Below are 23,532 nucleotides of genomic sequence, written 5' to 3'. Positions count from 1 at the left end.
TGAATGTGTGACGCCAATTGCAACCATGCCTTTGTGTGTTTTAGGGCCCGCCAGGACCACCTGGCCCACCTGGGCCACCTGGGCCTCAAGGTGTTACTGGAAACCAAGGACCACAGGTAAGACAAAGGGGCAGTAGGATGGTGAGGGGGGTCTCCCTATAGTTCAGCCTGGATTAAACTACAAGCTACTTGATGTAGGCTTTCAGCTTTGGCAACTGGGGTACTTAAAAAAGTCAGTGCTTTGACATGCTTTGCAACATGATGGGAAATAAATTTCATGATATGCATGTAGGAAATGGAGCAACATTATTTAATGAATGTGTACAATAGTGTGGTTTAAAATAGACTTTGATAATCAGGTTCAAATAATAAATGCACTAACCCGTCTGGTGCTTTAAGCTTTAACCCATGTGGGGACCAGCAAGCTGTGGGAATGGGCGTCAAGACATGAACAGTTATTTGAAGGTCTAAAGTTTAAAAAAACAAAGCTAATTTGAAGTACCAGTTTGATTACGTTCTAAAGTAACTGAAGCAGACCTTCAAATAAGATGTTACTGGGATCTGTGTTGGATCTGGGAAGAGTCAAAGGTGTAAGGAGGATGTTAAAAGTGGTGATGGAGGAGGTCATGTCTTTGACAGGGGTGCATTATAGCTAAATGCAAAATTTCGCAAAGTTTTAAAGGTGTTGGCAGAAGAAGGAACAGGTTTTATCATTTTGAACCTTTGACTCTGCCTTGGCTACTGGTGGAGATGGGAGTGGCTAGCCCTTGACTGGCAACAAACCAGTTCAACCTCAGTTCCTTCTTTCAGGGTATCCCAGGAAACGACGGGTTACAGGGGGAACCGGGTTTGCCTGGATACATCGTAAGTAAAATTAGAGAGAAAAGGAGGAGAGGCGGCTCTTATATACTGATTTAAGATCTGGGGCCTTATGCACTAATGATGCAAGAGCATAAAATGTGTCAGAAATTGGTATTTTTAAATAAGAAGCTACCATGCTTTCATGGGGGCTTTATCTGATTTGAGTACTCAATTTTGTGAGGTCACAAATGATTCATTTAAGGAAGCCTTGGTAATACAAGGTTGTGGGATCACAAATTTGACCCCATAAATTTAAACACAATTCCAGCTAATAACAACTATGGTTGTACTATATTTAGACACTTTTTTAAAAATAGTGATGTTATTGTATCATGATTAAAGTGTTCAATTCTAAACACTGAGCACATGCTGTTGTTGTACTGTTCAAAGATGCTACTGATGCCAGACAGGTACAGAGCAAGTTTGATTTATGTCGCACGATATTAAAAAGAGTATGTTTATATCTTTTTATGAATAAATGTGGGAGTGGATATAAGGCTTGTGCATATGCCAATATTTTTCATTGTGACCGATTTATAACTTGAAACATGCAAAAAATTTGGCAAACAATACAGAGGTTTAGCCTGTTGTGGCCTCAGATCTGTTTGTAACTTCAAAAGTTGTGTTCTTGTGGACAAAGTTAGTTTACTTAGAGAAAGTGCAAGGACAACATCAAAGTGGTGAAATGAGGTGGAGTGTTGTGAAGTTATCTGTGGATTTTTACTGTATAGCGTGTCAGTTTTGTTTCTTTCAAGTCTGCTGATGGCTTAATTTCATTAAAGGAACATCGATGCTGATCTTCAGCCAGCACTCAAGGGGAATTTCACCTTCAACATGGGAATTAAAGTAGTAGTTTAATGGAGGAAAGGGAGGTACCTGAATCAGTAGATCACTCTGGGGGGATGTATGAATTGATTGTATAGAAACTCTCTGCAGAAAGCTGTTGATTGATCACATATTAATCAAAACTTGTATTGCTAAAATGACTTGAACAATGAGCTGTTTTCTCATATGAACTGCGGAAAATGTCTAGAGAATCAGGAGTTGCCCATGTAGCACACAACAGACTCATTCTCAGCTACATGATGGGTATTTTGGTAACAAACAACAGTCTCTTGCCGTTCCTTGAAATTGTCTTACATATTTGGCGTTGGCACTTATTGACAGAAGTTCCTAAATTCAGGAACCCTTTGACCTCACCCTTGGATGTTTTTATTCTTCCTGTTTTGTGCCAGCTGCATAATAGAAACATCATCAACACGCCCTATTGCTTGCTGTGAATTCTCAAAACAATGACTTTCTTTATTCTCATATGGGTTCAGTTGGACAGACTTTGTACCAGGGAGCTAGCAGGGTAAATTCCCTTTAATATCTCGTTCAACTGGTTTGGACATTTGCGTTCTATAGTTTCCCCTGGTGATGTCTAGATAAGTTCAGGGTTGCAGTACATGTGTTATGAGGAATTTTAAGTCATTATCTGTATACTGAAATGCATACATGGGCCATGGTTGAACTTGAGAGATTGAATAAAATTTTATGGAGTTGTAGGGTAAGCTCTGACCTATTGCAGAATTGCTAAGTACTAAGTACCTTCTTCAAGAAGTTTGACTATAGTGGAAGAGTTGCAACCTTTTGCCCTCCATTTCCTCACGTGCACACACAAGTCCAGAGTTAGTTTGGTCTTACTGTTGGTAGGAAAAACAACTAATGTCTCTTTTCTTCCATAGTTCTGCAGGTATTACATCACTCAAAGTGGCAGTGTACTGTAGCTTTCAAAAGCCGCATAAATTGCTTTGTCTTTGAAATATAACAGCATGTCACTCAGAGAACTCACAGTTAGCAATTTGCACTTCCCTTTAAGTGTTGCAGAAGTGAACATAGCACAGCAACATATAATTACAGAGAATCTTCTTTTTGACTAAGTCTGTTAATGCACAAACCCTTGTACCCATAAAACAGCCAGTAGCACACAGCATAAAATAGTCTATCAAGATAATGGCTTCGGTTTGAAACATGTAAAATGGGTTTGTAATGACTTTGAAACCAGGCCAGGTGCTATTGACAGACTCTCAGTGGAAGCGGTCCCACTGGTTTGATAGCAAGCAGACTGCCTTTCACAGTAAATGTGATTGGGCCTGAGTGAGCTGTTTTATTTCAGAATTCGGTATGAACAGGAAGTGTTACTCAATTGTGGCATTTTTCTGTTTTGTTCTGACTTTTTTATGTTTACTTGCACATACCCAGCATGTGTGTTTGTTTATATGTGAGACAGAGCCATTTTGGTGCCATTTTCCTCTCTGAATTTAAAACATTTTTGACTTGAGGTGTTGACAGACTAAAATTATAGCTTCACAGCCATAAGTTCAAATGGCAACTGAAGGTTTGTTTTTCTGGTGTAGATCTGCCATTGTTTTATTCAAGTAGGTCATCTTTGTCACATCTGTCCATCTCTTTGCAAGAGTGAAACATGAACATGTGAACATCTCTGACTTTCAGTTGGCAACTGTTTTATTTGGGGCCATAAAGTCTCATAAAAATGTTTTTGGGTGAAATCTTTCAAACCAAAACATGTAGGCCATTGCAATTTCACAACTTTCTCATAAGTTGGTTATTAACAAAAAAAATCATACAATTGGTGTTTTACTAGTGGTATTTTGAAAACTAAAGCCTAGGTTTATGGGATGCACTATAAATAGTTTTGTTATTGCAGAGTAAAGCCTAAAAAGAAGTAAGTTCTGAAATGAACAGGCCTCTTGGATGAGGGGTGAAATGTTGTCAATTCTACAACCTCAGCATTTTGTCTTGGCGTTGTACTGAATGAGATGGTCCACAGATATACTGCTTGGAGAGGTTGTGACACTTTGTACCTTTTTTTTGGAAAGTGAGGTGGTCTCCATCTTTTGTTTGAATTCAAAAACTTTTTGACAGACTCAGAAAATTGCAATATAACCACTGGGTGCCACTGTATAACTATTTTTGCCATTTCTTCCATCTGAATGTGCCATCCTATCTTGGTTAGCATTAGCATGTAGCATTTTGACTGGTACCAAGCATAGTTTGTATAAAAGAAGGAGACATAGTGGACATGTGACATCACATATTTGTTTGCGGACTCTTGTTTTGAAGCCTTGAGTTTGGCATTTTGGCGGTCGTTATCTTGTTTTTGATTTTTTTTTAGCCAGACGTGACCATATTTTGATGAGACAGTGGAGCTGTAGAAGAGCAAGGGGTTGATCTTTCTGAGAATCAGAACCGTAAAACCCGCAAATGGATTAGTGTTTCAGCACCTCTGGTTCCCTCATCTCAAAAGTCGATGTTTTTTTTTTTGTTTAGAAGCCTGAAATACAGTCTGTGGTTAACAAAAGCTTTAAAGACTCTCATGTTTTGCTTTATTAGATAAAATACATCAGTAAATACCCCACTAGTGATCTTTGAAGCTTTTATGTGTCTTATGCTAACAAGTGACTAGATGAGACTACAGAACCTCATCACGCCGCAGCCTGCCAAACACGGCTTTACTGTCTTTTAGAGGCAGTGATGCGTTTAGGCTTCAAAAATCCTAGAAGTGGTGTTCATCAGTGAGTATTATCTTGCTGAACAAATTGTGTAAAAATCACGTTTAACACGGAGCTTATTTTCTGCAACGATGCAAAATCCAATGGCAAAATCCCATAGGCGTTTTGACAATGGAACCAGGACAATGTTAACCCACAGAAAATGTTGGCCCACAGAAAAACGTCATCCCGGGGGCAGTCTATGCACACCTAGCTATACTGGGAACCTTACAAACATGTAGTTATTAGATAACATGTGTTAGCTAGCTTGGTTAGCAAGGATCATCTGTAATTCATGTTAACAGTGGTATTAATTTGGGTGCTAATTTTGGCTAGCATTAAACAGGCTTAAACCAAAATGTTCTTAGGTACCAGAGAAAAATGAACTGTTTAATTTTAGAACAGCTAAACATTGAGCAAGACATTTTTAGGCAACCAAACTGTTACAAATAACTTTGATGAACTGTATATGGGTCAAATTTTAAAACACAGACAATACCCCAAAAGTTCATGGCTGTTTAAATGCATACAGACATACGCCTCTGTCCTGCTTGGCTGGTTGCAGTGGTAGCAACTTGTCAACCATATGGTTGCCTCACCCTAATGCATACCTTATCTGTTTTACTTGAAATGGGATAGTAATTTACAAAATGAACATCATGCTGAGACCATAAACTCATTAGGAAAAGTTATATGTCATTTTTATATAGACCTACAAACTAGTGGAGTCATCCCCTGTTGGCCATCAGTAAAAATTCAGGATTGAGGTGCTATTGCATTGGCTTCCCTTTTGGATCTGGAAGCTACGTCTGCTTGTTTTGAATTTATCATACAGAAATTAAAATCCATCTTGGTGTTAATGACAGACAGTTATACAATTAGTTTGTAAAAGTAAAGTAAGTAAATGTAAAAGTTAGAAAGGTGCAGTCTAATGTCAGTTTGTTGTGCAATTGTTAAGTTGTAATAAAACTCATTGTGACGCTGTTCTTTAACTGGATTTGAAGAAAGACATTAGGGAACATTATTAGTGTTTATCAAATGTGAAAGAATAGAGATAATTAAGGTTTACCTTAATTTTTGCATTTATTGCATATTAATTTCATCTTGGTTTCCCTGCCCCTTCTATAGGGCATCACTGGACCACACCCACTGCCTCAAGACCCTGCTGGAGGAGATGGGGATGTAAGTTCATGAGTAAAAATGCACTTTTGGGGAATGGGAGTTTACTTTGTCCAGCTCTCTTTGTTTTTACGTGAAAACTGTTGATTGATTTGTTTGTGTATATTTATGTATTTATGTTGTGTGTTATTTTGTGTTCTACAACACAAAAGGTCTGTGATGGAGGGAACTGTTCCAGAGGAAATCCAGGGGTGCCAGGCACGACTGGTGCCCAGGTAGAAAAAGGAGACCAAGGCAAGCCTGGTGTAACTCCCTTGGACAGCTGTGACAAGGTAATACCTGTAGGGAGTTTTTTGTTTCTTTTTCTCCTTAATATAAGCAGTTATCTGTCTGACAATATACTTTGCGTTAAGGTATTATTCTGATAACTTATTATCTTGTCTGCCTCCAGTGTTTGGAGAGACTGCAGAGAGAACAGGCGACACAACCAGTGGTCAGTTAAGATCATTGTTATATTCTTGTGACTTACATAAACACATTAATGGAGATACATGTGTACATTTTCTTGTTGATGTATTTATTTTCCTTGTAGGATGACCGACCAGGATCACCTGGAATTCCTGGAATGCCTGGATCACAAGGAATAAGAGGAGAGCCAGTGAGTTTGTGACTGTGTTGTCTTGAACAGTACTGTTAATTTGATGTGAGAATGTTTGCCTTTGTCCAAGTATATATACATATTAACATTAACATGACTTTACAGAGTTTAGGATCACTTTTCTCTCTTATTTTGCTACAGGGTTTACCAGGAGATAGAGGTCCAGCTGGTATACCGGGAGGCATGGTGAGAATCAGCAACATATTTTCCTCTTGTTAAACCATCTCAGACAGCTCAACTGTAACTGCTGTAGAGCTTATTTATAGGAGAAATACCTAGATATCTCACCTTGGTGTAAGTGAAGACAGTGGCTCCTAACTGGTCCAGCCACAGGGTCCAGATTTCTCCTTACTCATTGGTTCAAGGTCCACACAGTTTAATATATTCAGCATCATACTTGTGTTTGGCCAAGTTGTCAAGCTAGTTTGCTATCCCTGTTAAGTAGCTGTATTTTATGCACTCACTGTACAGCAGGAAAGATCAACTTAAGACAAAAACTTTGTGGCCGAAATTCACTGTAATTCAAAATGAATTGTGTTGACACGCTCTCGAGTCACTTGCGGTGCATTCAGAATGACCTGCGACCCACTTTTGGGCTGCGACCCACCACTGATTTACGACACATTTTACTGTTAATGACAAAACTAGAAAGCTGTAAAGATACACTCTTATCCTGAAATCCCCATCTACATCTGGAAGTGCCTACAGTTAATCCAAACAGTGGTATGTGCAGATTTCTGCCACTCTTTTTGCCACTCTCAAAACTCTGTTATCGCCCCAGAATGTTTGAAAAATATAAAGTGCTTTCTAATCATTGCCTTACATCAGTATTTCTGTGAGGAAGGAGATTTCTTTCAAAAAAAAAATTATACATATATATATATTATATATATATATATATATATATATATATATATATATATATAAAAACACACACACACACACTTAGGACAGCACCATTGGGTTTTTGTCACAAAGCTGTAGATCTGAAGTGACGAGAGGAGCTTGCACTTGTCACTTCCCATGATTTCACAGAGCCCCCTTCTGGTCACAGTGAAAATGTTGTACAGTGGTGCCCAATGCACAAATCTCTTTAATAATAATTTACATTCTAGCTCTGTTGCAGTGATTCTTGTATTCACTTAATTGTCAGGTGCGAGTTCAAATCTGCTTTAACCACAGGTGTTAATTTATTTATATCAGTTGCTAAGTTAATGTTGTCTCAGGTGTCGCTATTCCTGTTTTCTGTCTGCAGGGACCTCCTGGTTTCCCAGGTCCTCAGGGCCCATCTGGTCTAGCTGTAAGTATAATTTATTGTCATTGCTTTTCTCTTTTACTTGCCATTAACCAAAAAAGGAAGAAATACTCAGATCTTTTACTTAAGTAACAATGTTAAAATACTACAGCATTTTACTGTTGTACCTGTTAAAGTGTAGCTAGTTTTGTCCAAATTGTTTACATCTTAGTGCAATGATTCTGAACCTATAGGTCAGGCCCCCTCCAAAGGAGTTTGTGAGATGATTTATTTTGCAAGGAGGAAAAAACTAAGTTCTGTTACACAAAATTGTAATCATTTTCTCTAATGTTTGCTTTTCTGTGAAATATTGGATATTTTTTTTCTTATTATGCTTCAAACTGTTATTTAAATGAAGGAGAAATCAGGGGAGAAATCAATCTTTGGCAGCTGCAAACAACTCCTATGCAAAGATTCAAAGCAACTGGTTTAATGTTTAAAGTGCCCAGAAAAAAAGTTTTCTCATGTTTATGTCCCCTAAAATGTCTGACCTTGACCATACTAACCTGTATCTGTCATGTCTGAGCACCAAAATCTGACATTCAAACGTGCCCCAGCCAAGCTAGATTAGGTACTGTATATCACCAACACAAATGCCAGTTGCTATCTTATACAGAAAACACATATTCATAGGGGAACAGACACAACACCGGGGAAAGAGACCTGCAACCTTCTATACAGAGCAGATTTGTCTTTATGGAGACAGAGAGCTAGTATTAGCATAGCAAAGGTTTTGACCGCAGACATTATAGAGTGCAGTTTTTGAATGTAAACTGGACTCTGGAGCATCCTTCCACTACCTACCATAAACCTTACCATGGGAGATGTTACTGTATGTTTCAAAAACATTAATTCAGTGTCAGCCACTGGCAATAAGCTGCAGGCTAACAAGCTCATAAACAACATAAGAAAAAATCAATGATGCCAATTAGCCTCAGCCAGTGTACAATGGATTACTTACCTGAGTTTTATTTATAAAGCTCAGTATTACAAATCACAGTTTTCCTTAAAGGGCATTGTAGCATATGACACCACTCTGTCCTTGAACCCTCACAGAGGAAAAGGCAAAACTCCCCCCCCCCCACCCCCCAAAAAAAAACCTTTAATGGGGAAAAAAGGTAGAAACCTGGGAAAGCGCAACTGAGTAGGGATTGCTCTTCCAGGATGGACAGACATGCAATAGATGTTGTGTGTACAGAACAGATCGACATAATAAAATTAAAGTAATCAATATGACAAAATGATACATGGAAAATAGAGAGAGAGAGAGAGACAGAGAGATGTAAAGCAACAATGATCACAATAGCAATAGTAATAGAGATGTGAATATTAATAAATGTACTTTATGATACTACGTATGCTACATGCATATATGGTAGTACATGTATGTGATAATGATTATCATAGGTGTATAATATCTTAATGCACACTGCTCTTTCACCTGGCAACCTAGTGTAAGCAGCAATGGAGACAACAGAAAGCTGTGGGAGGGACATAGGCCAGATCCAAAATTTCTTAATGAGGGAGAAAGGGCAGATTTTATTTAAAAATATTATGTAGGAAAACCAGGTTTAACAAAATGTTAGTAGCGGTATTTCTTACACACTTTAAACATGTATGGAGGAGGACTATAACAATTGTTTCTTAGAAGTTATTAGATATGCTTATTTTCTTTTAATGTAGAATCTTAATTTTAAAAGTTAATACAGCTTCTAAATAAATGCAGTTAAGTAATATGTACAGTAGTGTCCCCTGAAATCTAATGAAATAAAAGTTTAAAGTAGCATTAAGTAGAAATAGTACAAACAACTCACAACAGAACAGTGCGTGTGCTTAGTTACATTCCACCTCTGACTTTAATACCTTTATCTAACCTACTCTCCTCTTTCCTTTTGACTCTCTCAAATACAGATCATCTCACTTTCAAATCAAGCAGCCCTTGATTATGACATCTATGCCATCTCTCCGTGCTCCCTGCCTCTCCCCGTGGCTCTTTAATGAAAGTTATTTCAGATGAGGAAACGATTTGGTTGTCTCTTTTTTCAGTTGTTCAATTATTCCCCCGTCTAAGTGATGGAGAGTGGAACTGCTGTGCAGACACAGCCCCTCCCCTTCCTCCTCCTCATACAGATTTATTGTTTTAGGAGAACAGAGATGCTAAATAGATGTGCTGTGTGAGCGCTGCATGGGATCCATTTGCGGCGTAGTAAGACTTTATAGCAGGTGTTAGCCTCTGCTGCGTGCCGTGGTGTTTCTGTTTATAGTGTTTGAGAGGGAGAGACGTGTGACCCTGCTGCTGATTATATCACTCATATTCAGTGGCGAGGAAGTTACTCACAATGATGAGCTACTAATTAGTTTCTCCTCAGTATGATCAATTAGTAATTACTTTCACTAAATTACAGCCCTCAGTAATCATGCTAATAACTAATATCTCACAGTGATATTCTTACCATTTTTCTGATGTTCAGCTTTGTTTATTTATTCTAAAGGGACAATTAGCTAAACAGTTAATTATCCATCTCATGTACCACCTTCTTAAAAGCACCCAGCTTCCCTTTGACATTCTTTTATTCACTCCAACTTCGCTCTCTTTTGTTCCAGCACTCATCTGTCTTCCGCTTACAGCAGCTGTTGCTAGGCAACGGGTCACACTCGCACATGCATATTAATGTTTATGTCAAAACAGCATTCAATATTGAATTAGAGTTTAAATTTTCTGTGTTACAGAAGTGAAGTCAGTGTGATCATATATTTTGTTGCTTAGTAACACGCATACTGCTGATTGTCTCTGTTTGTTTGGATTCCTAAAGAGATAAATGACTTAATGAAGTGTGCAGCTTTGGTAGAGTTTGCACCTGAATCTGCAATACAATAAAGGAAGATGGGACAAAAGGAGGGACGCAACATTTTATCATTTGCTTGTGTTGGGGGAATAAACATTTAATTTAACATCCAACTGGAGTGAGCGGGCAATGTTTAGCCTCTGGACATCACCATCACAGACGTGAATCACCATCCTGAAGTCTGGTGAAGGTGTAGAGCAGAGGACAAAATCAAATGGAGGCTCTCCCAAAGGGAGATGGCACAAGCCAGTTAGCTTTTTCCTCTGTTTGATATTGACTTGCCTTGTCCTTGGCTCATTTTCACCGGACAGCATACGTATCACATCCTCTCCTTCATTTTCTAATCATTCCTCACTCTGACATTCTCAGGGTCAGCAGGGCGAGCGAGGGTTACCAGGCCTCCCAGGAACAAAGGGCGAACAGGCGAGTATATGCCAATCAGTTTCCCCGAAATCATAACATGTAGAGAAACCATTTTTTCCACGCTTGATTGATTGTATGAATTTCACCTCAGGGCCCTACGGGGTCGTCCGGATATCCAGGAGCCATGGGACCGCCTGGACTACCTGTAAGTTACTCTCACCTGCCTCATTACAAAGGAGAGCAATCTGACAGTTTTAATGGATGGAGGGGTGGTTACATTGATTGACTGTCTATATGTGTTTGTCAGGGACTGAAGGGTGAACGTGGGAGCCCAGGAAGCAGTGGTCAGAAAGGAGAATCAGTAAGCCATTACACTGTCAATGTTATATAAACACACAGTGCATCTGTGTTGCGTATTACTGGCTAACATTTCTTTTGCCTCTTCAGGGACCTCCTGGTACCCCTGGTTACCAAGGAACGGCTGGTGCACCGGTCAGTGTTTCATCATAAATTTTGCTCAGCAATATTCAGAGCTAGCTTCCTCATTTATCATTACAAATTGTAATAACAGAATAATTTATGCCCATCTGTGTCTGCAGGGCAATAAAGGAGACACAGGACCAGCAGGGCCTGTTGGTGCCAAAGGAGATCAGGTTTGTATGCATTTACATAAAAGAAAATATGACTATTAGAAACCAAATACATATTCATGTTAATCTTTTCTTGTTTCAAGGGTTTCTCAGGACCACCAGGTTTCCCAGGACCACCAGTATGTAAATGCATTAACTCATCTAGAGAAAATTCTTGCCTTTGTAGTAGTTGTAGTGACTTTGTATCTCTGTATTTCTTTAGGGTGCACCAGGTCCTGCTGGCAAACCTGGAAAGGAAGGTTCCCCTGGGCTCAGAGGTGACAAAGTGAGTTCAAATCACACATTTAGCTTAGTTTTGCATTCAAAATTGACATATGTTGTAATAAATATGTCTCCTCTCAAAGGGCAATGATGGCATGCAAGGCTCCCAGGGACCAACTGGACCCCCAGGCTCCTCAGGCTCTCCTGGGCTGATGGTATATAGATGTTATATTACAAGCTTGACCCACTTAAACATATCTATGACCTGTAAACTATTCAGTGTCCTCATTTGCACTCTCCATCTGTGTTTGTAATAAAAGGGCCCCCCTGGGATTGAGGGATTGGATGGAAAAGATGGGAAACCAGGGCTACGGGTAAGTTACTCACAAGCATCCTCACATACAAGCAGAATATTAAAACACATGCTAAGGTTACGCTTTACTTGGTAAAGTTAAATACATGCATACAACAGTTGACCTATGGTGCCGGCTATTTTTTCATTTATCAGGGAGAGGCAGGCCCCCCAGGCCCAGCAGGTCCACGAGGAATCCCAGTAAGTATCACCTCTAAAATTTTCCATGACCTGGTTCGATTCTGTCTCTATCCAGTGCAGAAAACAACATAAATTAAGCATGAGTAGTATACTGTGTATATCCTGAAGTGGTGTCCAAACCAGATCTTAAAATAAAACATTTTTGTACCAGTCCGGATGAATCATTTGTAACCCTTTGACCTTCTGTAATATGTAGACTGAAAGAATGCAGCAAGAGTCAGACAGTTGAAGAAAATTACAAAAATAAGGTTTTAATTAATTCTGTGTCTGAATCTGCTTCTTCAGTCATAGTGTTTATACTGACATTTTTATCCATGTTAGTCTCCTGACTATTCCTTCTGCACCACTATGAGGTTCACATTTATATATTTGAGTACTAACTGTGGCAGTCCCGTAGATTTTGGGGATGGTGGAATTCAATTCTTAGATGCATCAGGATTCTCTTTTGAAAGATAATCTTGAAGCAGAAAACTAAATATTTGGAAAATTTAAATTTCAATGCTTGACATCATGGTCGCTTGCAACAATTTTTTAAAAGACAATTCTTTACTGCTAAACCAATTCACTTTCTAAGCACAGACTGCACAAAATCATGAATGTGGCTATTGTTATGTCACCCATTGGTTTGTGGACTGCCATTTTGAAGCCCAGACTTGGGAATTTCAGTTGTTGCCATCACATATCACATCACATTTTTTTTTTTTATTAAAGGTAAATCCATCTGCTCATTTTAATCATATGTCATTACAAATGTACTATGTTTTAAAAGTAGTAAGTAGTCACACAAGAAAAAAAATGCATCAAAAAACAGATAAACTTTGTGTAATTGCACTAACTTGAATTGAAGATGGAATTATAAGGTGATTCCCTTCCCTAATGGATTGCCATGAAGTGTGATACATACAATGATGTCCCAGGATATTCTGTCATAATTTACTTGTTCCTTAATCTTTCTATTAGCACCATCATCAGGACACCATAATTACATTTCCATCAACCTAAGCTGCACTTTGTGTTGATGCCAATATTAGGATGCTAACATCTTTAACTAAGGGCTCATTTATGTCCAACGTTAGATATGTATGAGAAAACGGTCAAAACCCTCTTTCTGCACTCTGCGTTCATTTCATCCGTATTGTTTTACTTTTTCTGAAAGCCTACAGATACAGACAATACAGAGATTGTGAGGACGATGTAGACCCTTACTCATGTTAAAACATTTAGATATAACCCGCAAGGAAACATTTAGAAACAATGTAGGTTGTGTTTTTCCAAATATTCACATCAGCAATGCGCTAGTTATTTTTCTCATACAGCAGCTTGTTATGGCAAATCCAAACTGATGGGCATACTTTTTATACAATGCATCAGAAGAATTGTATTGTCGCGGCTAACCTTGAGTTTCACAGACAGCAAACTAGTATGCAAATCACCCTGCATGACTAAACATTTTTCATTGAACACCTATCTAAAGCTCTTAATAGAGAGATGGATTGCCAACGATGGGTGAATTTATTGTGCTCTTGAGATTGTGACTTGCATTTTGGATTAAAAATAAATACATATGTATAGAAAAGTTTTAAAACAGGTCAAGACGGGCGTAATCTTAATTCTTGACTTTTGTGTAGCTCCACCAACAGCACCCAAGTCAAATGACTGTGGACTGTGACTCATGTTTGCGTGATCATTACTGAGTCTTGTTAATGCCGTAGATATCACTGGTGATGTGGCCCCATTTGAGACTTCTAAGCTTCCCATCTTCGTCTAAGATCTCTCTGTCATGTATACTGACACAGCAGAGATAGTCACTGCAGTCAGCTTCAGTGAAGAAACGAATAGCTACCTCCCTTCCCTTCATTTCTCCCACTAACTCTCTGTATCTCAGTTTGTGTTCTACCCGAGAGCAGGTGTTTGGGATTTCAAAGACACGTCTGCCTCTTCTTTGGCAGCCTCGACTTTGTGAATTTTGATACTGTACCAATCTCATTCTCTTTGATGTCTCTCCTCAGGGATTCAAAGGGAAAACCGGCCATGTTGGCTTCCCTGGACAGAAGGTTAGCCAACAACTCATTGCTTTACCATCACACCATGTCTGTCTGTTTGTCAACTTACCATTGCTGTCTGTTGCTTGTGCATTAGGCCAAGTTGTTTTATCAAACTGGTGATTATGAAAACTGTCAAAAGACAAGTCCTGTTGTTGTTGCTGTGCTACTTTATTTTGAGTTCCCAGTAGAAGGGTGATACATTCCACTCATGCTTCCTGCATTTCATTTTAATACGCTCTTATTACCTCAGGGCGAAGCTGGGCCTGCAGGTCCACCAGGATCACCAGGCAGACCAGGACACGAGGTGAGTAATTTTTTGTCAGTCACTATCCCTAGTGGATTTGGATCAATATTAAAGCACATGTCGATAATCTGTGCAAACAAGCCCAAAGCAAGTGTGTATATATTACAGTCAGTGTAACCCTGGAGATTTCTAAAGGTTGATCTGTGACCTCTCCAGGGTGATCCTGGTACCCCAGGAGCTCAGGGACGACCTGGACCCTCTGGCCACATTGTAAGTTCACTGCCCTTTTAATGCAGGGCATGTATATTCTGTTGACATTGTAGTGTGTCAGTGTGTTAAATTTATGTTTACTTTCCTCCTTAGGGTCCCGCAGGCTCAGCTGGGCCACCAGGACCTCCTGGTCCATCAGGAGTGGTAAGAGAAATGCTGTAAAACCATGATATTTTTTAACAAACAAGAAATAGATTAAATTATATAATATTTAATATTCACCAAGGGAAACATGGGTTGTTTCAGCAGCCAAATATCTTTTTGAGATTTCAGAATAAAATAAAGTAAATAGTGAGTGGTTAGCATAACAAATAATGCCAACATAAATTATGATCACAGTAAATAATCACAGAAGCTACTCAAAATAAAGAAAACATGAAGACGATACATGAGCAGAGATAAGTAAATGGCATCTAAGTTTGATGTGTGTTTGAGTTGTGTATAATGAGCTATACTGTTTATTGTAAGTGTGTGTAGGAGAAAGTAAGAGGGTAAAATAGACAGAGTTAAAATTCTGTCTTGCTAAAGTGCAAACAATAGATAAGAATCTCCATCTTTCCTCTGTAGGGTATAAAAGGAGATAAGGGCCAAGCTGGTGAGAGGGGTCTCCCAGGGATGGGGGGAGCCCCAGGACCACCCGGGCATCCAGGGCTCATGGTAAGCACCTCTTAATTGTCCAAAATTTCCCTCCCAAATTTAGTAAAACATCAATGCAGCTACTCCCATGCAAATATATCCTGCTTGATTCTTTATCCTCTGCTTTGACTTTGTCTTTTAGGGTGAGCCAGGTAACGATGGTGCCCCTGGTAAAGATGTGAGTAATGTCTGGGTGTGGTCTTTGGCCCAATAAAAGTATAATAGAGAGAGAGTGATGTGGTGAAGCGCATATTTCATTCCTTTGATGGATCTTTGTTTTGACAGGGAGCGGCAGGACTACCAGGGGAAAACGGGCAGGCAGGTCAAAAGGTAAGAGACGACTCGGGGTGGTATATTTTGTGTGTGTGCGTGTGTGTGTATGTGTGTGTATCATTAAGGCAAGCATCAACCATCCATTACCACTGCAGACCATCTTAATGCAAGGAGGTGCCCCCTTCTCTGTCCCTTTTAGCTCAGGGAGACTTAGGTCGGCACTCTATGGTGCTGAACACGCTTGCTCTCTCCATTTCTGCCCACTCAGCACCCACACTTAACACAGTCATCAGTTCACTAACCCTCCGACCCTCCCACTGACACCCTCCTTCCTCCTCACCTCACTTCACCTCTCGCCAAACTGCCTGCTAGTCCTCTGTAGCCGTAGAGCCTGTTGGATCTCTCCTCAGACACAGGCTTACAGTAATGTAGGTGGAAACAGTGATAAAGTTATTCTCTGCCTGCAGGATAATGCTATTAAGCCTGAGGGGAGATGCTAGATGAGGCTATTTGTCACGCTGACAGGACGGCATTGTCAGGGTTTTAGCTGCACAGAAGAGGAGAACAGAGGAGAAAGACGAGAACGGACTCCTCTATTCTTCTCCCTCCTCTCTATTTCAAGAGCCGCCTGTCTGTCACTGACATGTAAACATTACACGTCCATTATGGGCTGCTTTGTCCTTGATAAATCACTGTCGCTAATGTAGCAAGGCTGTTTTTAGAGTGTATTTAACAACTCAAATGGTGGGCTTAGTTGTGTGGAAAGTGATATAGACATGGCCCAAAACTATCTGAAAGGGTGTGCTTCATCATAAAATGCTGTTGATAATGATCTGCATGTACTTCTCAAAGGTATAAAAAATAATTAAACAGAACATAAAAGTCCACCATTTTCTTTGTAGCTATATATTATATATATATGTATATATAGATATAGGTATATGCTTTTTGTGTTCCTTCTGTCTGATGTAGCTATCGCTCGGGATTGCTATATCTATCACTACCGCTTTCTTCTATCGACCACTATAATGTCTGGTTCATTAGCTATCAGCAGTTTGTCAGTCTGGAAGTCCAGCCCTGTCATTGTCCACCACCTTTGGAGGTGTTTTCCATTTGGAGCTTGGGACTTGTTTCTGTACTGACTGGCAGTGCGTTTGTGCTGATGGCCTTCAACTTGTTCTTCCCATTTAGCTGACTTTTCAGGACTTGCTTACCTTCTGTGGAGGTATTTAGTTGTGGTTGACTTCCTTGCAGCCTCATATCGGTTCCCATTTGCCTGTAGGATAACAAAGTATCTGTAACTGTCCTGTACATCCTCTATGTTTCCCTCTAGTAGTTCAACTCCTTCAGTTATGACCATCTTACCTCTTAAATATCATGTGTCTGCACTTATCCAGCCTGAATGACATCCTGATGTTGTTTCTGTAGGTCCTGGTGATTTGGATCATTGAGTCAATGTCATGCTCACTCTTACCGTATGGTTAAAATGTCATCCATATAGCAGAGGTGGCTGATAGTTATGGCGTGTTTTGGCAGGTTTATTCTAAGCTGTTTCAGCTACTTTAAACAGTTTTTGGGACATGTCATATTTTGAAAATTTTGCCTTACTATAGCCTTGGAGTTTTGGTCAGATTTTCAACATGCCAAATTATGCTTTTTCTGTCCCTTTATGCAACTTTCTTTGCTATGGTGTGTTTTGGCAGGTTATTCTATACTGTTTCCAGCTGTTTTCAACAGTTTTTGGGACATGTCATATTTTTCAACATGTTAAATTATGGTGTTTTGATCTGTTTTTGCATTATATATGCCATGACGTGTCTCGGCACACTATTTTATGTGGTTTGCAGTTGCTTTTTGGACATGTGATATTGGACATGTTGATTTAGCATTTTGAAAAAAGGGCTTAATATGCCATGGTGTAGGGTGTTAAAAAACGTCAAAATTTGATATGTCCAAAAAAATACCTAAAAACAATATATTTTAGCTCATGGATACACATCATGGTATACTATGTGTAAAGAAATGCCAAAAACATCGTAATATAGCAAGCCAAAAAATGGCTCAAAACGTCATTGTATAGTATGTTGAAAAACGTCAACTTTTGACATGTCAAAAAAAACCCACTTAAAACTGACATAGTACAGCTTGTTGAAGCACGTGATAGTATACCTATTTGAAAGAAATGCCAAAACGTAATTTTGCATGTCGAAAAAATGGCTCAAAATGTGTCTTCTAAAATGGCATCAAAAACTCATACTATACAATGTCATAAACAGCACAAAAGAGTCATACTATAGTATTACATAGTATGGCATTAAAATGGTACACTATAGTATGTCTTCAAACAGTGCATGAAGAAGTCATAGTAAAGTATGTCCTCCAAAATTGCATGATTGTTACAGTGTAGTGTTTTCCAAAACAGCATATAAGTTAGTTTACTGCCGTCTAAAATGGCAAAAAAAAGGGCAGATTATAGCATTTTGTCCAAAAACGCTTGAGAAATACCAAGGGCTGAAAGAGGAGTTAGAGATGGTTGGAGTGTTAAGGCAGCAGTGGTACCTCTGCGTATTCAGTCTGTAACCCCCACCCATCTGCGTCAGTGGCTCCAGCAGTTTTCAGGAACAAAGTCAGAGATCTCATCCCAGATGATTGCAGTCCTAGAATACTTCACATGACCCTCCAGCTCCCAGGCCTCTGGTGGAGGATAAAGGGGAAAATTGAAATACATATACATGTATACACACACATTTATATATATATATATACACATATATATAAACATACATACACACTGTACTCTTTTTCAGTGACTTTTATGACATGCTATTTTTTCCATTGAACAACCTTCATGACTGAGATTGTCTTCTATACCAACCATTCCTATGTATTTCTGTGTCTTCCAGGGTGAACCAGGCCCCGCAGGCCAGAGGGGTCCTCCAGGGGAGAGAGGCAGACCTGGACCTCCTGGTGGTGGAGGTTACCACTCAAAGGACGCACAGCCCATGATTGGCCCCGTGGGACCCAGAGGAGAGAGGGGAAGCCCTGGCTCAGCGGGCCCCCCTGGCCTCCCTGGACCTCAAGGGTCACCAGGAAATGATGTGAGATACAGCTTAATTTTTACTTTTAATTAGCCTGGTTGTGAGAAGAGGTGGTGACAGACAGTACAGTGGCCAGAGGCACTCAGTAGCGCCATCTGCTCTTGTAAATAATTAATTTGTTAATTATCTCTCTTGATTAATGTTTGTCATTTTGTTTCTCTCTTTATTTCTCTTTTCTCAAACAGGCTGTCGTCAACTATGATGAAGTCAAGAACTTCATTCGCCAGCAGGTCATCAAGATCTTTGATGGTGAGGGCATATGCATTATTATATGAATGTTTCCTGGGGATAATGCTACAGTTTCTAGAGTATTTTAACTTCATGCACACCACTCTTTCAAAGATTACTCCATTTCTCTTCTGAGACATCATTGTTATTGCATGTTTCCCCTCCCCAGAGAGAATGGCCTACTACATGTCTCGCATGCAGATGCCAGTAGAGATGGTGGCATCCCCTGGTAGGCCTGGGCCCCCAGGAAAAGACGGATCTCCAGGTAATCCCGGCAACCCAGGTGCACCTGGACTTCCGGGACAGATCGGCAGACAAGGCCGACCAGGAGCCCAAGGACCCCCTGGTGAGCCATCAGTTATACCAATAATCTTTCAAGCACAATGTTTGTGACATAAGTTTCATCATTTGTCACATGTTAACTGTCTATCGTAGTTAAAATGTACTGTCTCTTTCTGTAGGACCACGAGGACCAAATGGACAGAAAGGAGATAAGGGTGTGGGAGAGATGGGAGATGTTGGACCTCCAGGGGCACCAGGTAATGTATCCCCAGTAAATAGTAAATTGATCTCAAACACAGTAAATCCTTTCTCCTGTCACATTTTGTTGAGGCATTTACATCTGCTACAGCCTTCCTTAGATATTCAAGCTACTCCTGAAAATAGTCTGACAATGTGTGTCAAATTATTTCTCAACACTTTACCTTTAAATTAGGGCTGTCAAATGATTCATTTTTAAGACGATGATTTGTCACTTATTATATATTTATTTTTCGTTAATTACATGTTTTCAATTACACTATTTTGTATTACAAAACACTTATTAAGTCCATATTGACAAGGTGAAGCAATTCCAATGCAATGCCAAAATTTAAGCTAACTTTGGAGCGTTATTCAGCCAACTTGCTGAGAAGCTAGCGTGAAATGCTGTCACTTGATTCCTTAGGTCTTTCAGTTTCTCGTGATACCAGTATGATTACTCTAGCTTTAGAACTCAGCCCGGTAAAGCCTCTCTAAGACAAAAATGTCAGCCAGCCATTTAAAACGAAAAGAAAAGGAAAAAAGAGCACATTATGTGCAGACCTTAATGACATCATGATCAATGCATTAAAGCTGATAAACTGACCTTTTCTTTAAAGGTAAGTAGCATGGCAGTGATAGTTCCTCAGTCTTTACATTCCCTCTCCGTTTCCCTCCTTCCAGGTGTTCCAGGCCCTCCAGGCTATGGTAAGATGGGACCTCCAGGTTCTGTTGGCCAGCAAGGTGTTCCTGGAATTCCAGGCCCTCCTGGGCAGCCTGGTGCAAAGGGACATGATGGACGCTGTAATCCTGGAGATTGTATGAGCCATCAAGTAGAGTACAGCCCCAAGGGCCCACCTATGAAGGGCCCCTGGTAGAGGGCAGAGGGGACACAGACGCTATGGAGAGGACAGGGAAGCAAGAGATCGTGATCCGAAGTTATTTAATCTCACTACAAGCTGAAATAAAGAAGCTCCTTTGCTGTTGAATTGTATAGATTTACTTACACAGATTTCTGCTGTAGTCAAAAGTCCACAATTTCTTTCCAGGGGCCCCGCTGGAATGAGGCCTGCAAAGACACACCAGCAACACATTTTTATTGCAATCTTTTTCCCTATGAATGCCAATTCATTGCTATATTACTGCCTTTTATTTTGGTCTTGTCTCTTTATTCTCACCGTGTTTCACTCCTATTGTACATTTTCATACAACCCAGGGGAGGTGACAAGAATCATGATTTGTATTTTCTTCTCCTTGATTAATTCTGGCCTCCTCTCTCTTTTTCATTTTCTTTGTCTGTCTGTAGGAAGAGAATACACACAATTATTGTAGCACTTTGCTTGCACCTCTCATATCTTTGTTCCCTTCTCGCAGAATCACATTCCGAGTGCATCCCATGCATTTATATGCATTAATATTCTCAGTGCTTGTGGTGTGATACATTCAAATTTAACTTGTACGAGAATACCCCTCGAAATGTATTTCAGTTCTGTAGAAAGAGATGTCAAAAACTAGCATTCCTACCCTTTTCGATGGATTGACTGTTTTGTACATATTTATATTTATATATATATAGTGGCTTTTTTTTACTTCTTTCAATGGATTTGATACAAGACATACACATGGGTAGCCACTTAGTTTTCATTGCCAATGGCTATAAAGCAACAATGAATACCAAAGGGATATTTTTCTAAGGTCTATACGCTTTCAAAATGGAATAATGTGTTTAGTAAAAGACATTGTTTATAAAAGAAAAAAATGTGTTTAGACAAGAAAGCATATTGACTTTTGTAATTGTATTGCTAAAGTTAATTTTGTGTCATTTTAACTTCAGTCTTTTTGGAAAAAGCCATTTTAAAGCATCTCATTTAATTTTGTATTCCAAAGCACCTGTAATAGCCATCTGTCTGCCTCAACAGGCACTTGTTTTAGAAAATAGGAGCAATAATTGAGCCACACGTACTGTATTGCAACACATTGAGCACAGCTGCCAAGTCCTCACTATTACGCAAGGATAAAGAAAATATTCAGAAAAACATCACAATAGGGATTTTTTGTGTTACATGTTACTGTATTTTGGGGTGGTATTTTTTGTATTGCTATATCTGGAAGTCTCTGGATTCTTAAATCATTACAATCTCTTACCATCTCCATAGTTAAACCTGCAGTCTAAGCTATGAGCCGTGGTCATACTTGTTTTTCAAAAGATAACCCTTGGGAAATGTTAAATTTACAACTGAAATAAATTGCTTTTCAAAGAGGCTGTATCGTGTTCTTGTTATCTACCTGTGTTTTAAAATGTGCATTGACAAAAACTCCTACAGAGGAGCAAACCAGGACTTCAGTTTTTATGTATCACTTACAATTTATGTGGGTCTCTATGTAGATTTCTGTCTTTTGCAGCTCTCTGTAGTTGATTAGTCTTTTAGTAGTTGTTTTGACTCTCTTTGCAGTCTGGTTACATATCTTTTTAGTTTATTTGTCTCTGTAGATTTGCATACAATTGTAATTGCCTTGAATCTTTTTGTAGATGTTTCGGGTCTCATTGTAGTTGTTTGGCATCCCTTTGACTTCTTTACTGACACTGTACTGTGACTTTATTTTAAAATAACTTTTACATTACATTTTTATGCCATACTACTACTACTGCTACTACTACTACATACTACTTTGTTTTTTTTTTTTACGTTTTCATTTTATACTATACTATGGCTTTATGGCATCATACTATGACTTTTTTATGTTGACAATTTCATGATAATGATACAATGACTGTCATTTTTACTCCCCACTATGCTTTGACTTTTCTTTTTTTTTTTTTTTTTTACATTTTTATGGCACGTTTTACTATGACTTTTTCATGGCGTATTTATGTCATACTACACTAGTTTTTTCAAATGTGGGCAAGGATGGGAAAAAAGTGAAAAAACAAAAGAAATCAATACAACAAAACCAGGCCTAACTGAGCTCTACCTCTAAAAACAAATCACAAATGAAAAACCTTACTTTCTGATCTAAAGAGCTTCATCAAAATGAATACAAAGGTGGCACCAACCAATAAACTGTGTGTTTCTAGACACAAAAAAGCTATATGAGTGCACAAACATACCTTCATTATACTTTGTAAACCTCTCAAGGTGTAGCAGCAGCTCCTGCAGTTTCAAAGCCGATTGTCGAAGACGGAGATCCTGAGCAATGATCGGCAGGCCAGCAGCATGTGGGAACCAATCAGCAGACCTATGAAACAACACGGTGTGGAACTAACCAGGCTGCTCGCACCTGAAGAGAAAACAGGGTGGAGAGAAAAAGAAAGCAGAGAGAAAGAAAACAAAGCACAGAAGGCACTCTGCCCCTGCCTAGCATTTAACTGTGCTAAACAACACTATGATATAAAAATGTCAAAAAAGTCATAATATAGCATGACATAAAGTTATAATGGTGTGGCATAAACCTGTCACGGAAACAGTCATATTAAACTATATTTAGGGCCCAAGCATCAAACGGTGCAAGGACCCTCTTGGAATGCAAGGAATTATTAGGGCCCGAGCAGCGACCGCAGGTCGGTCAGTGAAGGCCCTCTTGAAACTGAGGGAATTATATAATAAAGGCCCGAGCATCGATTGATGCAGATATATTAGCCGATATTTTATTTTATTTATGCCATAAAATATCATTTAACTGTAGATACAGTGTAGACACTGACTGTGATATTGCAGAACAAATTAAGGCACATAACGGTCAAGTGATGTATTGTTTTGGACGATAAATCAGGTGAAGTTGTCCCAAAACAGGTAAAACCAGTATTGGCAGATGCGTCCGTAAAAATCAAGGAATATTGGTAAAGAAATGTAAAAATCTGAAAGTAAAAAAGTAAAATCTGAGGTAATTTAGAAACTGTGCTGTAATAACATACTTTGTCCATTAGAGAGGACTGACACAATTGTCTGGAACATGTGCAGGTTTTGCCAGTTCAGGCATTATGTTAAAGTCCAGCCATGGATTTTGTACTGTTGCATAACCGCTTCGTTCGTGAGGCTCGAACTGCCAATGTAAGAGAAAATTTGAACAGCAACTTTGAAAAACCACATATTCCGAATAAGGCTCGATCCCTCAACCTCAGC

At 39.2% G+C, this 23,532-nt stretch overlaps 1 protein-coding gene across 5 annotated transcripts in view; it reads left to right on the top strand.

Annotated features, from left to right (window-relative positions):
* Nucleotides 1-21,676, top strand: part of col16a1 (collagen, type XVI, alpha 1) — an 84,362-nt gene extending 62,686 nt beyond the window's left edge. For 4 of the 5 annotated variants that reach the window (XM_042506500.1, XM_042506501.1, XM_042506502.1 and 1 more), the window contains 30 exons: nt 45-116; nt 810-863; nt 5,543-5,596; nt 5,746-5,865; nt 5,985-6,026; nt 6,126-6,191; nt 6,333-6,377; nt 7,447-7,491; nt 10,701-10,754; nt 10,846-10,899; nt 11,002-11,055; nt 11,142-11,186; nt 11,294-11,347; nt 11,428-11,463; nt 11,547-11,609; nt 11,689-11,760; nt 11,866-11,919; nt 12,054-12,098; nt 14,108-14,152; nt 14,394-14,447; nt 14,604-14,657; nt 14,751-14,801; nt 15,225-15,314; nt 15,436-15,471; nt 15,579-15,623; nt 18,470-18,664; nt 18,850-18,913; nt 19,062-19,238; nt 19,354-19,431; nt 20,096-21,676. In XM_042506500.1, coding sequence (XP_042362434.1) covers nt 45-116; nt 810-863; nt 5,543-5,596; nt 5,746-5,865; nt 5,985-6,026; nt 6,126-6,191; nt 6,333-6,377; nt 7,447-7,491; nt 10,701-10,754; nt 10,846-10,899; nt 11,002-11,055; nt 11,142-11,186; nt 11,294-11,347; nt 11,428-11,463; nt 11,547-11,609; nt 11,689-11,760; nt 11,866-11,919; nt 12,054-12,098; nt 14,108-14,152; nt 14,394-14,447; nt 14,604-14,657; nt 14,751-14,801; nt 15,225-15,314; nt 15,436-15,471; nt 15,579-15,623; nt 18,470-18,664; nt 18,850-18,913; nt 19,062-19,238; nt 19,354-19,431; nt 20,096-20,289 — 2,112 coding nt within the window. In that variant the 3' untranslated portion in view covers nt 20,290-21,676. The remainder of the gene's footprint in view (nt 1-44; nt 117-809; nt 864-5,542; nt 5,597-5,745; nt 5,866-5,984; nt 6,027-6,125; nt 6,192-6,332; nt 6,378-7,446; nt 7,492-10,700; nt 10,755-10,845; nt 10,900-11,001; nt 11,056-11,141; nt 11,187-11,293; nt 11,348-11,427; nt 11,464-11,546; nt 11,610-11,688; nt 11,761-11,865; nt 11,920-12,053; nt 12,099-14,107; nt 14,153-14,393; nt 14,448-14,603; nt 14,658-14,750; nt 14,802-15,224; nt 15,315-15,435; nt 15,472-15,578; nt 15,624-18,469; nt 18,665-18,849; nt 18,914-19,061; nt 19,239-19,353; nt 19,432-20,095) is intronic. The other variant, XM_042506504.1, reaches the window with a different exon arrangement.
* The last annotated feature ends 1,856 nt before the right edge of the window (nt 21,677-23,532 follow it).

Source organism: Plectropomus leopardus, chromosome 18 (assembly GCF_008729295.1).
Source record: "Plectropomus leopardus isolate mb chromosome 18, YSFRI_Pleo_2.0, whole genome shotgun sequence".
Classification (NCBI taxonomy): Eukaryota; Metazoa; Chordata; class Actinopteri; order Perciformes; family Serranidae; genus Plectropomus; species Plectropomus leopardus.
Note: the sequence above shows the minus strand (reverse complement) of the source record. Positions and strands in the feature narration are given on the sequence as shown.